At 37.2% G+C, this 15,949-nt stretch overlaps 1 protein-coding gene across 1 annotated transcript in view; it reads right to left on the bottom strand.

Moving 5' to 3' along the window:
- Positions 1-14,136, bottom strand: part of TINAG (tubulointerstitial nephritis antigen) — a 94,093-nt gene extending 79,957 nt beyond the window's left edge. The window contains exons 1-3 of the mRNA XM_030840975.2: positions 13,782-14,136; positions 5,566-5,629; positions 4,849-4,938 (exon numbers count right to left, since the gene is read on the bottom strand). Of these exons, the coding sequence (XP_030696835.1) occupies positions 4,849-4,938; positions 5,566-5,629; positions 13,782-14,136 (509 nt within the window). The remainder of the gene's footprint in view (positions 1-4,848; positions 4,939-5,565; positions 5,630-13,781) is intronic.
- Positions 14,137-15,949: the final 1,813 nt, after the last annotated feature.

Below are 15,949 nucleotides of genomic sequence, written 5' to 3' on the forward strand. Positions count from 1 at the left end.
CAGTATGAAAGGCTCTTATGAATGATTGAAGATATGACTCAATTTTCAATAATATGCCTGGTGGGCTTTCCTGGTGGCGCAGTGGTTGAGAGTCCGCCTGCCGATGCAGGGGACACGGGTTCGTGCCCTGGTCCGCGAAGATCTCACATGCTGCGGAGCGGCTGGGCCCGTGAGCCATGTCTGCTGAGCCTGCGCGTCCGGAGCCTGTGCTCCGCAAGGGGAGAGGCCACAACAGTGAGAGGCCCGCGTACCGCAAAAAAAATAAAATTAAAAAAAAAAAATATATGCCTGGCAAGTTAATTCTTTTCTTTTACAAGATCTGTTAGTTCATAAAACTTGAAGCAACTTTGAGCCACAATTTTTAAATGTAATCTCCATCATCCAGGGAATTTCAATAAAGAAACTTTTGAATATATTAGACATTGCAGGTTTATTTAAGAGACCACCAGGATCAGCCTTAGGCAAAATCACGCAATAGTAAAATATGTTTTTGGTGCCCTACACTAGTAGTTTTCAAACATTGAGACATTTGGGGGCCATTTAATTAATCATTCAATTTAGTGAATAGGGATCAGTATTTTAAAAGATAAAATAGACTATAAGACAAACAATAGGAAATATTAGAGTTTATAGGACAGAGTGAGGGTAAGTAATATTTATATACATTTAAGTATAAGTATAAGTGCATGTGTGTGTGTGTGTGTGTGTGTGTGTGTGTGTGTACTAGGTCATAAAGTTACATGTATGATTTACTATAATTTATGCTCAAAAAAGCATGAATAGCACCACTGCTCTGCATCATCCTTTTTGACCTAGGCTCATCACTTTGTTTTTTTAATTGAAGTATATTTGATTTACAATGTTGTGTTAATTTCTGCCATACAGCAAAGTGATTCAGTTATATATACATATATATATTCTCTTTCATATTCTTTTCCATTATGATTTATCACAGGATATTGAATATAGTTCCTGTTCTATACAGTAGGACCTTGCTGTTTATCCATCCTATATATACTAGTTTGATTCTGCTAGTCCCAAACTCCCAATCCATCCTTCTCCTACCCCACCTCTCCCTTGGCAACAACGAGTCTGTCCTCTATGTCTGTCATCACTTTCCTTTTAACCCAAGTTAGCATTTACTGAACATTCTTAATTTATCTATCACATTCTTCAGTAAACACTGGGAACATAGAAATAAATTTCTCTACCTTCAGAAAGCTCATACTCTAAAAAAGCCTACAAAGAGGGTAATGACTTCAGTATGTATAATTTATTAGCGGTAGGTCAAAATCTGATCAGAGTAGAGGACTGAAACATAACTCTTCCTGAAGGAGTTAGAAGAATTTGTTATAGAAAATGACTTTTTAGTGCTCAGCCTGGAAGGATGAGAATGAATTAGACAGCCGGATGTGAGAGAAGAGATAATTTATTCTAAATAAAGGCAACTCTGGAGCAAAGCAGGTTTGAAATTTGGAATAACATTTAGGGAATAGCAGATAAGTAGAACACTTAAACTCTGAGAGCGAGCAGAGAGACAGGGGTTGGAAAGAGTGTAAAAGATGAGGGAGTGAAGCATTTGGGACAGATTGTTATTTATGCTGAGGAGTAAAATTATATTCTAAAGCAATGGAGTGTCATTGAAGACTTTTTAAGAACGTGAGTGGCAGAATCAAAGCTTTGTTTTAGAAGGATAACCATGAAAGTATAAAGGATTGGTTGGAATTTGGTCAGACTGGAAACACTGAGTAAAGTCAGGTCATTTCAAACTAGGCTTGATACAGAAATGCACTAGAATATAGCATAAGAATAAAGGAAATACATTTCTAAAGTAAACTTTGTGAGGATTACAAGAGTGTAGTGACTGAGAGTGAAGAGGAAAGAAGCCTCAAACTAACTTCAGATTTTCTGGCTTAGTTGACATGGTAGTGGGGGATGCCAGTAACCAAGGACAAGTCAAAAGGTTAATCCTTTTGGTTTGGAGTATTTTTGACTTTGAGAAATCAGTAAAGTCAACTTATTCAATAGATAGTCTATAGACTTTGAGTTCATAAGAAAAATCAGGGTTAGAGATAGGATGGATTAAAAATGGGTACAAATTCTTTGTAGCTCTTTCCATCAAGAGATGGAGTCCATTTTTCCAACCGTTGAATGTGAGCTGGCCTGGTAACTTGCTTTGCCTAGTAGAAAGCAGTGAAATTGACAATGTACAAATTTCAAGCTTTGGCCTCACCTGAGGCCATTTCCACCCTCCACTCATGTCCTGCTTGAACACTGTCATTATGTGAAGAAACCAAGGCTGTCCTGCTGGAGGCACATGGGCCCCCCAACAACCAGCACCAACTACCAGAAATGGGCAGGGGGCCATCTGGACAATGCAGCCCCAGCTGAGGCCCTAGATGTCTGTGGACACATGAGTAACCCCAGGAGAGACCAGGAAAAGAGCTTCAGCTAAGTCCATCCCAAATTGCCGGTATGAACAAATAAAAAGCTTGTGCTTTCAGGACGCTAAATTCTGAAGTGGTTTGTTTCACAGCATCTGATAAACTGAGACTGTTCTCTCTCTCCCTTTGTTCCACTAACTTGCTGATTATTATTTGTGCTACTAATTTGCCACTTATAACTGCCCTATCACTAGAAATCCTTTTACAAAGTTATGATATGTGGATTCCTCAGCTAGATTGTAAATTCCTCTAAGAACTTATTTATTTGTATCCTCAGCAGTGCCAAAAGGGAAACACATGTTTTGTTAATATTAATTGCATTACAACATAATACAGGGAATAAATAAGCACTGAAGTGGGCTATGCAGAATGAATAAAGATTTGGATCTAAATACTACCAAGATGCCAGAAAGCAAAGGCTGTATATATTTGTATGTAGGCTATTTTAAAAAGCGCTTAAAATAGACATTGAATGCTATAATATGACTCTGTTTTCATACATGAAAACAACTTGAACATCAGGAACAGTAAATATCTGAGAATTAGAACTTTCTTTTTTTCTTTTCTTTTTTTTTTTTTGCGTTACGCGGGCCTCTCACTGTTGTGGCCTCTCCCGCTGCGGAGCACAGGCTCCGGACGCGCAGGCTCAGTGGCCATGGCTCATGGGCCCAGCCACTCAGCAGCATGTTGGATCCTCCCAGACCGGGGCACGAACCCGTGTCCCCTGCATCGGCAGGCAGACTCTCAACCACTGTGCCACCAGGGAAGCCCTAGAACTTTCTTTTAAATTCAAGGACTTTCTACCCTCCCTCTTGTTGTTCCCTGGTAAATAATTTTAGTTTTACTCCTTTTCTTCATACTTTGTCTCTTTTACTTAACTTTTTTCTTTGATCTGAGTATATTTTCTTTTGCTGCAATTTTACTTCACCTTTTTTTTTTCAAGTCATCTATGTTTGCTACTAAAAGGCAAATCCTGTGCCTCTTAAATTGACCTAGAGTATTCTCAGAATAAACAAATGATGGAAAGAAAATTCTTCCTTCCAAGGAAGGCAGCATTCCCAACAGATCTGTACTCTTATATGACTTTCTTTCCACATTGCTTTAGACTGTGGTTTCTCCTGGGTTCTGTTACAGTGGAAAGCTTGCCTGCTTATCTTGGCTTCTTGGAAGTGTGTGCTTGTTAGCTCAAGCATTTGAATCCTTTTAGGAACCTGATTCAGATAATCTCTCATGATGACACATACTCTCATGTCCTTTTAATGATTTAAATATCACTTAGCCATAGAAAATAATTGTTTTTCCCTAGAAATACTTAAAATGTCATCATATTATCACCTAAAATATTGTCAAAACACATACACACACACAGAGGAGTTGAGAATGGTTTAAGAATATTAATATCAATAAATGTGACTTCCAAGTGTCTTTTGTGTCTTCCAAGAAAATACTCTGGTTGCATCGAAAATTAGTGTCCCCACTGTCCTGGGAAACATATGTCTTAGGTGTAGCAAGAAGTGATTATTTCTATGTTTTAAAAATGCATTTCAGGATGACTTCACTTTTATAGTTGCTTGACAATAGGTCTTCTCATGTGAAATCTTTTCCTGAAGGTAGAAAATGTTTTCAAGAGTGTATAGAAATTTGATCAGTGACAGTGGAGAAATCCTGAAGCAGAAAACAGCTGGCCCATCCCTTCTCCCTTCAGTTCAGTAAAGAAAGCCAGTGTCAGCACTTACACCTAATTCCCTCTATGTAAGTGGAAAAGTGACTTAATTTATTAATCTATCAGAGCGCATCAAACAGTTACTTCCTTTAAGTGTCAATCAGTTCAAGCTTCTGTTTATTAGCAAAGTAAAATGGCTCAACCAGTCTTTTTACTAAACCGTGAGTGAAATTGGCTAGATATCAGTCATGTCGATGACGCTGTCTAGATGGACTGGTCGTTTGGGGGATCATTGAGATAAAATACTGCTTTCTGAAGGTCGGAGTCTACCCAGGTTAGATGAGCATATGATTGGCTGGGTCAGGGCAGCACCGGAAGGAAAGATGATGAACATGAATGAACCTGTTTGCCTACTTCCTGATTTTGCCTGAATACTTATTTAAACTAAAGCTCCCCCTACTAGCCTCACTCACACCTTGACACTGCTCCTTCCTAAACAATTTAAGACCATGCTCTATATTTCCTCTGTGCATTTTAATTTTAATCATTTAATGTTCCCCTCTGTTCATTCCAATTTCACATGCCTTTCTACCACCCTCCCCATTTCTCACCCACTCTTTTTTTTGTTTTTGAAAGAATGATAATTTTTAGAAGGAAATGATAGGAAATACATTGTTTGAAACCTGAGGGGCAATGAGGAGGGGAGGCGCCAAAAAGCCTAGAAAGCAAGATTTCTCTCACCCATAGTCTCCTTTATTGACATGTTCAATTAATCCTGGTTGAACAAGGCATACGTGCTGGGAACATTTCCATTGCTGTCCTGAGCATGTGCTGTAAAGATACAAAAGTTATGAAAGTGGCCTGGTCTTTAGGGAGTATACTTATAAAATTAGTAACCAGAGTTGCACCTTGTTAAGGCATAAAAGATATTTTTGACTAATGTTAACCATATGACTATTTAATTCTTGGCAAAAATAAATCACAACACGTGCATTAGCTACCACTCAGCATCTTCCACTTCAGGCAATTAATAAATGAAATGATCACTGAGTCATTGGAGTTTGAAAACATAAGACAATGGAGACAGTAGATTCGACACATTTGTAATTGTAAATTTTTTGCAGGATAATCAATTTCAAGGCAGCTTTGTTTTATATATAGTTACTGTGTTCAAGAACACGTGATTTTCCTGTAGTATATCAGAATGTTTAAAATTAAGAGGTTTGTGAAAGCAGGCCACTGTCACAAACACCAAACTCAAATGTTAAAAGAAATATTCATGATTAGCTTTTAAACACTTATTAAAATTAAATATACTTATAAAAACTATGGGTATGTGATATCTTATGACTTATGATTCTATCTGTATTTAAATATATGCTTTGTTTCACAGATGTTCCTTTGAAGAAAACATACACAGACAGTAGAATTCAGTTTTGTGCCACTTAAATTCATTACCAGGAATTGCAGTTTTCTTTAATTACTGATCCTTCTTCATAACGTTGACCATCTCTGTGGCAACCTGTCAACATACCATGTAAACAAATCAAAATTCTAAATTGAGTAATAAGTAAATTAAAATTGTATTTAGTTTTTTCAAATATGCAAAAAAATTTGGTGCCCATCTGAAGGAAATCCACATAGGGTTTGTGTCAAGGTTTGTATGTCGAATGCTTATGGGCTTGTTCCATAAGCTTCTATCTTTACATTGTGTATTTCTTCCAACTGAGAGGATTTGTAAAGCATAAAAACTAGATTACTGAGGTATTGATCACTAAACGCACTCAAAAAAATAATGTATTCAAGTAAGTAAGCAGTAAAACAGTGTTTGAATTAATTTATGGCATTTCTTATCTTAAAAATCTAATCAACTCTCATATGTAAATATGATTAATTACATATGCTTAGAGGAAGGAGCTCAAAGTGTTGGACCAAAATATAAAACTATTTCAGTGAATTCACCTTACAAAGATAAACTCTATTTTTTTTTTAACTCTATTTTTTCTTCAAAATTTAGATCAGGAGAAAAATTTATATGGTTCCAGTCCTTTGTGTTCCAAGTCCAAATGTTTCTCAACCATTAACCAAAACTCGTTGCTATTTTACCAGACTCTATAAACTACTCCAAAGAGATGAATGGTGAATTATCATTATATGAAAACCAATCAGTAAAATATGGTGAAAATAATACCCTGGCTACAAATTAAATCCCTTTTGAAAATATAACTTACACAAATTTAAATTCATGCTGAACTAGCAAAGGTAGCAAAATTCACTCCTTTGTCATGTGAAAACTTTTTTGACGGAGACATGTCACTGATAGATCACAACAATGGCCCCTAGTTAAATAAAATGAATTCTAACTTTTTATTCATACAATCATAGGAGGAAATCTACATGTTTAGAAAGCATTCCAAGGGACCTGGCTTAACCACCAGCCACAATGTCACAAAAGCCACTTACAAATTAGCTATCCTCCGATTTTTCCAAAAATTGTTTCACAGGAAATATTTTACAAGTGCCCCTCTTCAGCATGCACTATGTTCTCACAGTTCAATCTTTTGCTTAATGAATCTAAAAATCTCCTTGTATTTGCACCTATCCACCTCTTTTCCATGGATTTTTGACATTCCACTCTCACGAGAAGAGAGAAGGAAACCACCTCTCTCCTGAACCACAGGGGAGGGGAAAGATTTAACTTTAAATCAAGTTCAGAGTTTTAATTACTACCCAGGATTAAACACTTTTTGTAAATGACTTTCTATGTTTGTAACTTACAAAGACCCCGGAATTTTTACTACCTAAGAAAGCAACAGAAAATTCATGCAACAATTCAAATTTTATTCAAAGTCAAGAGAAGTACTTCCTTGACTAGTTCTAAAGGAGATAAGGGGCAAAATCAAAGCTGATTTTTAAAAATTTATACTGAAGTATAGTTGATTTACAATGTTGGGTTAATTTCTGCTGTACAGCAAAGTGATTCAGTTATACATATATATGTTCTCAAACCTGGTTTTTAATCAAAACCGATGAATGTTGCTTGTCCAGCATACCAGTTACATAGATAAAGGGATGAGAAATCACAAAGGTCCTAAGGAAAAAAAGGCTGTCCCTTCTCTAACCTGTACCCCAGCTATTAATTTTGAAGTAAAGAGAATGTTATCACCGTGCCCACCCAAGATCATTAGTACTATGTCTAGTGTTAGCAAAAGTTCCATTTCTTGGTCTTCCCTCCTTAATATCAAGTCAGAGTTGACTATAAGAAACAACGTTTGCTGTAATCTCACTTGAGAGTTGGCCTCTTGAACAAACACCATAATCTGTTCACTTGAGTCTGGCCAAGGTGCTAACAAAGTGAAGCATCAACTTCTACACAATGCAGAAACGCAGTCCACTCCCTTCCTCCACTCTTCCCCACTCCAGTGTATCCCTCAACCCCTGAACAGCATTTAGTGAGATCTTTTAAAATCTACATTGTGTCACCCTTTGCTTAAAATCCTCAAGTTATTCCCCATCAAATTTAAAATAAAACCAAACTTCTTACAATGACCTATAAGACCTTATCCAAAATCTCTCTTCCATAATCTTTGTCCTCGTCACTCCTGTTGTGCTGGCTAAAGGGTTTCCATGATACTGATGAGGATGGAGAGAAGTGGATGAACATAATTTGGAGGCAAAGCAAATGGGACTAGCTCTTGGATTGAGTTTGGAGAATGAGGAAAAAGAGGAATTAAGGGTGTCTCACTAGGATTTTGGCCTGAACCATAGAGAGGCTGTGAAGCTAATATTGAAATAAGGAACAGGCTTATGGCAAGAAATCAAGAGTTCTGTTTTGCATATTTTAGATTTAGATTAAGTCTATGTTAGCCATCCTAATGGAGAATATCAAGTAGAGTAGTAATGGAAATTCGGAGTTAAGTCATGATTGGAGCATGAATTTGAGAGCCAGCAACATACATATCTTTAAAGCCTTGAGACTACATAAGAGGCTGCTTGAGAGAGGGTTTGTAGGTAAGAGAAAGACGTCCAGGACTGAGCTCAAACTCTGTAGCTAACAGACATTCAGAAGAGGAAACAGGGAAGGAGTGACCTATGAGAAAGAAGGGAATTCAGGTGAGGGTAGAGTCTTGAAAAGTAAGAGAAGAAAGTATTCCAAACAAGCAAAAGTTTTCACCTACACAGAGTACCACTGAGGGATCAAGAAAAGAACAGACATCTTAATATTGCATTTGGAAACATGGAAGTTTTCAATAACCCTGCCAAGACAGAGCTCGGTAAAGTAGCAGGAAACAAGGTCTTGTAAGAATGAGCTGATGAGAGACTTGGAGTCAGGAAGTGAAATGTTTCCTTCAGATATTTTTGCCATTAAAGGAAAGAAGGAAATGGGATAATAGTTGGTTAGGGACATGGAGTTGAGGGAGGGCTTTTTCAAAGTTGGGAGTTACAACTACCTACTAACCTCCTGCAAGAGAATATCTTGTAAATGATGTTTGCTCACTTTCTTAATTATTTCCTCGGGGAAAGTCCCTAGAAGTGGAAATTCTGGGTCCAAATTGATGTTTGGACATCTTTAAGGCATTTAATTCATATCGTCATTTTTTTTTTCTTTTCAGAATGATTTTACCAATTTATATTCACCAGCAGTTGAATGAATGAGTTATTCTGTGTCACCCTAATGCATAGACTGTAACTTTGGTTCCCATGTTAGGTACCACCTCATCATGGAAACAGAGTCAGGGTTAGAAATTAACCTTTGATGCTGTCTAGCACCATCTCCCAAGCAATGCCTGAATCCTCTTTTGGATTCTACTAGTTTTGAATGAAAAATATTTCTTTTAAAATGCTAATTTGAGAACATGATTGATGTTTAAAGGTAGCAGAAAAATTGGGGGAGTTAAAAAAAAACATTTTTGTAAATCAATAGTTTTGTAAAATGATTGATCCAGGAGAGAAAGGGAGAAATGATGCTTTAGGAGAGAAAGAGGGAGAGGAGAGAGGAGAGAAGAGGAGAGAGAGGGAGGGAGGGAGGGACAATTGTAAGGGTGGAGATTTTGAAAAGATAAGAGACAGTGGGAATAAAGACACAGACCTACTAGAGAATGGACTTGAGGATATGGGGAGGGGGAAGGGTAAGCTGTGACAAAGTGAGAGAGTGACATGGACATATATACACTACCAAACATAAAATAGATAGCTAGTGGGAAGCAGCCGCATAGCACAGGGAGATCAGCTCAATGCTTTGTGACCACCTGGAGGGGTGGGATAGGGAGGGTGGGAAGGAGGGAGACGCAAGAGGGAAGAGATATGAGAACATATGTATATGTATAACTGATTCACTTTGTTATAAAGCAGAAACTAATACACCATTGTAAAGCAATTATACTCCAATAAAGATGTTAAAAAAAAAAAGAAAGAGTGAGGAAGGAGACATGAGCCAAGAAATTCAGACAGCCTCTAGAAACTGGAAAAGGCAAGGAGAGGGATTCTCCCCTAGACCCTCCAGAAGGAATGCAGCCCTGCTGACAGCTTGACTTTCTTCCAGTGAGACCCATTTCAAACTCTGGCTTCCAGAACTGTAAAATAATTATTTTGTGTTGTGACAATTTGTCATAGAAATAAGAAACTAATACAGTGCCCATACATCATTTGAATAAACGATATATTTACACACACACACACACACACACACACACACACACACAAAGAGACAGTGGGATTTAGAGCTCAAGAGGAGGAATCTACTCCATGGAAACAGTAACCAATATGGGGGTACTTTGAAAATTATGATGATGGAGAGATGAGAAAATTCCTGGTGGCTTTATTTCCTCAAGGAAAAATGTATAAAGCACTTCAGAGTGAGTTAATCAAACTGATTACACCTTGACATGATAGATAGATGATAGATAGATAGATAGATAGATAGATAGATAGATGATAGTAATGGTTATTGAAATTAAAGGAGTTTTGAAACTTTAACAGTCATTAATACAAAAATGAGGCAAATCAGATATTTGGAAAGTGAAATCCATCTCTTGATTTGAGAAAAGGTGACAATATGATGTAACTTATTTTAAAATAACTTCATCATAAAGTGTTCTAATAAATGTGCTGGTCTCAATGTCACCTCAGGGAAGGCAGTTGCCTGCTCTAATCAGGAGTCCGCATTGCAGGGGCAGTCAGTAGCACTGATCCTGAAAGGTCAGACTCCAGGTAAGCTGCTACAAGGGGTTCCATTATTCATCTTTTAATGAACACTAGAGTAGCAGTATAATGAGTATCAGAAATGGGCTTTCACTGGCAAAATTAGTGGCTTGTTAATCAGCATAATGGATATAAGTAATCAGCTCTTATTGGTTAAATTAACAGCAATAAATTGATGTAGATTAGCTAAAACACTTAAAAATCACATCCCACTCTCATACTCCACAGTTTTTATGTATCTCTTAAGGTCAAAAGCCTTCACTCTTAGACCTGGTGCCCTAGGATTGATCTTTACAAGGTCCTGTGTCCAGCCACTGGGTAGGAGGATTTATCATAACCTGACACCCTCTGTAATATTATCACATGGGAAAATTCCAGTAAATTTTTCAAGCAAGGTAGATGTGGAAACATCTAACAGGATGGGGACCTGAGACTTCATGGAGCTTACAGAGGTTTATGGATTAGTGTATATCTCCTTACCAGTATATAGTTTTGTAACGGTATGCAGGGCCGAAATTGGACTGTGATTTATCTTCATTGTAATGTGGTTAAGAAGGTCATGAAGGGATAAATAATCCTCATTCAATTCAAATGTGTCAGTGGTTTACATCCATTTTTTACCAATGTGAACATAAGAGTTGTGTGTAATCAAATTAGTTTAGGTCTGTTCACAGCACATGGTCTACTAGACTCTTTTCTTAAGATCTGCTACACTGAGAGATTTTGTCTGGAAAAACCACTCTGGTACTGTTTCAAATTCTATCACTTTTTTTCTGTATCTGACATTTGAAATCCTCCAATGACTGGAAGTAACCAGCAGAGATGGGACAAAACCCAGAAGGAAGATGTTTACTCATATGTCCAAACCAATTTACACAAAAGGTACATATCTATTTATTTATTTTTTGACACATTTATATTTTTAAACCTTAAGATAATATACATAGTTTTAAGTCCCAGGTTGAAAAAGAAATGCAGTATAAGAGACTAGACAATAACACGTAACTAGATACTTGAAAAATATTTAATAAATTAGTGAATGAACTAGACAATACCATGTAAGTAGATAACTGAAAAATATTTAATAAATCAGTGAATAACTGAAAAATATTTAACAAATCAGTGATGCTTTACTAGCATCTCAGAGGAAAGTCTCTTTATATGGCAAAAAAATAGTATAAATAGTATATCATTTTCTATTTATTTTAGTTAATTTTGTACAATTTTTAAATATTGTGTAGTGCTATTTTCTTTTAACCAGCTACTTTCATAAGGAAGATAAAACAAAAGAAAAAAATCACTTTCATGAGTGCAAATATAGTTTACTGTGAACATTTGCTACTAAATAAACTGATGAATTGCTTCCCTCCATCATGAATGGAATAAAAACTATGCTGGGAACATAAGTTCTACCTAAAACATGACCCTAAATTAAAGTCTTAGCAAAATCCTAGCTTTCAAGCGAAAATGGACATTGAAGAAGCAGCAATTTCTTTTCCAAATGGGTTACATGATTCAAATAAGAAAAGCTCAAATACGTTTTATCACATCAAAAGCACCACAGCTGATCCATAATACTTATCCTCAACTTCCAGGAAGCTGACCCTATTCGTACTTTACATCTCTCAATGAGTTCTCATAACAGGATAAAATCCTAAACTCTTGATGTGGCCTATAAATCCTGGAAAAATCTGACTTCTACTCACCTCTCAAACCTCATCTTATGTCACCCCCAACCCTCCACTGATCATGACTCTCTGGAAGTGGTGGCCTCCATCCAATTCCTAGGCAGCACCAAGCTCCTGGCTCCCAGATCCCTTTCTGTTGGCCCTTCCTCAGGTCACCTCACTCCTCACGCCTCAAGTCTCCCACCCAAGCTAATGTTATGCATTATTTTACATGTTAATGTTATATTCTGATATAATTTCTCACCGCACCCTAAGCGTTTCCTTCAAAGAATTTAACACAATTTGCAATTGTACAGTGAATTTGTTAAATATCTTATAACCCCCACATATAACTTGACTGTCACTTCTATGAGGATAATGTCTTGTCTTTTTTCTTCCCCATGGTTGCCCCCAGCAAAAGCACAATGACTGGCCTGGTGGAGGTAGTCAATGAATATTTTTTTGATGAATGGCTAGGTCTGCCATTTCTAAGAGACTATCTGCCACTTTTTAGGGTGAAATAAATGTTTGCTGAACTGTTTACTGGTAAAGACAAAGGCCTGGCATTATTTTTTTTATTCAAATTAGTTGATTTACAATGTTGTGTTAATTTCTGCTGTACAGCAAAGTGATTCAGTTATACATATATATATATTCTTTTTCATATTCTTTTCCATATGGTTTATCACAGAACATTGAATATAATTCCTGTACTATACAGTAGGACCTTGTTTATCCATCCTATACCTAAAAGCTTATAATACATGTGTGTTTTAAGGAGTACTTCCTCAATTTTACAAACAAGATGACATTACTGAGAATGAAGGCAACAGTCAGCATCTGGATCTTGCTAGAAGGATACAAAATCCTAGCTTATCCTACATTTTCTTCTAATTGTAATCTCCACTCACCATCACCCACTTAAAGTCATGTGACATAGCTCCGAGGAAACCTGCACTTCTGTCTGTATAAGTGGAGCAATAGAATTTTATTTTGTGTTTTTGGCAAATTTTGGATATATCGATTGCTCAGATTCTATAGCCATTTTACTATAATTAGACCAATACAGGAAATACCACCATTCTCCTTATGAATTATTTGTATTTATTTGCTCAGTCTTAGACTTTTAAAACTACCTTATATGGAGCACTCTTTTGTTTTTAATAGTTTAAAACCCCAGATTGGCAAAATGAAACAAAACAAAAACACACATCGTGACTCTATTTGGTATTACTTAGGCAGAGAGGGTGGCCAACTTTATTTTGCCTTTGCACTGGTTTAAATGACATTGCTATAACATAGGTTCTAATGCTACGAGGTCCAATAGTCTCATGAAATAGTAAGTAAACTGTTACATAAATCTGCAGAGGATCAGGCTTGTGAACTTGATGAGATTCTCTAAGAGGTTACACTCAAAAAAGTGTGAGCGATATTTTTCTTGTCAATACATATTACAAAAAAAAGAAATAAAGAATTTTAAGTAACTTTTACATAAGTTGAGTGAGTATTCAGGACAGAATCTAGACCAGCCTTCGTGGCTGTCACAGCAGAACTTTCCTGAAGGCTCTAGTCTGATGCGTGTAACCGGCATCTAAACCAAAGCACGTTAACAATCCTAAGAAATTTATTCTGGTGACCGAAATATTCATTTTTCATTTCAACTTAAAAAAGGAAGGGAGGAAGGAAGGGAGGGAGGGAGGAAGGGAGGGAGGGAGGGAGGGAGGAAAGAGAAAGAGAAAGAAAAAGAAAGTTGGACAGATCTTGTTATGAACTAGAATAATGCTTGAACACATTCCCAAAGCCTACCTTCTGGATACCAAGGCTTTGTGTGAGGAGGCCAATCCTTCTTTTCACGGCAAAATGACTTGTAATCAGGACAGCAATCAGAATTCTCCCTTTCACAGAATTTATCACAGTAACACAGTGCATTTCTCTCATAGAACTGAGTCACACAGGCATCATCTCTGTCTTCACAACAACCAAAACTTCTACAGTATTGCCCTTTGAAAATGGCTCTTTTGAATCGAGTACCTTCCAAAATGGTGTGATTCCTAGTGAAATTAGCTCCTTGGTCCACTTCTCTTTGAGATAAATACTGTCTCTCCATCCAAATTTCTGTGGTGAGATAAGAAAGGATTAAAATCTTATATCCAGTCCACATTCTCCAGAGGTCAGGTGTGGCTCCCACTTGCTATTATATTCAATACCCTTGGCCTTGGGGCTTCTCCTTAGAGCCTGAATTCTAATCATCAAGACAACTCAGCCTGAATCCTGAAACTGATCCTTTACTTGGACTGAGTGTATTTCTTGTAGTTAAACATTAATCAAGAATTTCAATGTTTGCTCAAGATAAGGTAAGTGTTAGAAATAGACCATTGTCATTCCTCCAACGTTTAGATTTTATATTTAATATAATGAGAAAAAATGTCCATCGCCATGAAAATAAATACCTAAAACTCTTAGGTATAGATGATATATTGAATATTGCTTGCTTCCAAAATAATCTAGATTCTTAAATCAAAAACCTCTCTGGAATACACATGGCCCAAATTATGGCTGTAATAACTACTGGCAAAGTGTAGGAAATTCAAAAGTCAAAAACAATTTTTCATCACCTACTTGCACTGCAACTAAAATCCAATCTCTCCTGGGGTTGTCTGCTAGGATCTGTCATAACAATAACACATGCCCAGTCACACACTGGCTTGATTTTTCCATGTGTACCCCACTCACCTACCAGAAGCATTTTGATTTCAAGGCTTAGTGGAGCCTAATTCAGCTAGAAATTCCCTGATGGTGATCTTAGTTTTCTCTACCTGAATCTCTACTTGACATCAATGCAGGAATCTGCAGTATCTGAAAAGCAGCTTATAGTCAAGAAAAATCAATCCTGTGTGCTAAAGAGCTTGGGCGGGGGGTGCGGGTAGGGGGCAGTTGTGAAGGAAACTCAAATGTCAAGATGTCTTTCGTGTTTCTGTAAAGCTGTGCAGTTTGCTATACCGTATTTATTCATTAACTATAATAACTCCCTTTGGGTTGTGGATAAATAACCAGCAGACGATGATTCAGCAAGAGTGGCCAGGTTGCCTAGAGGAAAGGACTGCTCTTGATGATCAGAAAACCTGGACTCTTGTCCCTGAGCTTACTGCTGAATTGGCTTTATGATCTTGGGCTCACAATTTTCTTCTCTGGTCCTCAGTTATTTTCCTATAAAATGAGTGCCTTCCTCTCCAAGGTTAATCCATACTGCCAACCATTCGAACTTGTTCCCCGACTTTGCTCTGTAAATTATCTGACTCACACTTCTATTTTCATTGTTTCCCTTTCTTCTGGCACCTTCCTCTCAGGCTAGAAACCAGTGCAAATCTCTTTATCTTTTGTCATTTTACTTTTACATCATCATGGTGTCAATTTCCATAATCCCACCGTCTCTCCAATCCCAAAACTGCTGGCTCCACTTCCTTGCCACCAGCTGAGTCACTAAACTACTGCAAAATACTGTCTCCAGTCCCACCGACCATCGCTAACGTCGATTCCCATTGACCTGTGTCCATCTTGATCACACCTGAACCCTTTGCAGCATTTAACCCTGTGTAGTGAACTAGTCAAGAACAGGAGCCAAAGAGTTAGACTAATGAAGTTCAAATCCTAGTTTCACCACTGACCAGCAGCACGTCTTTGAGAAAGTGGCTTAGTCTCTCTATACTTTAATTTCATCATCTGCAACATTTAGATAACAATATTTATTATCATATCAGGTAGGTGGGAAACTTAAATGAGATAATACATAAAGTACTTAGCACATCATTGATGCTCAATAAATGTCAGTTATCATTCAAAAGTACAATCTCCAACTAAAAACTCTTTCCTCCTTTAAATCCGATGCTTTCATGCTCTCCTGCTTCACGTCACATTTTTCATAAAGTTCCCAATTTATCTGCTTACTCTTGGACTCACTTCCTTCTCTCCTCTGT

The sequence above is a fragment of the Globicephala melas genome, chromosome 11 (assembly GCF_963455315.2).
Source record: "Globicephala melas chromosome 11, mGloMel1.2, whole genome shotgun sequence".
Lineage (NCBI taxonomy): Eukaryota > Metazoa > Chordata > Mammalia > Artiodactyla > Delphinidae > Globicephala > Globicephala melas.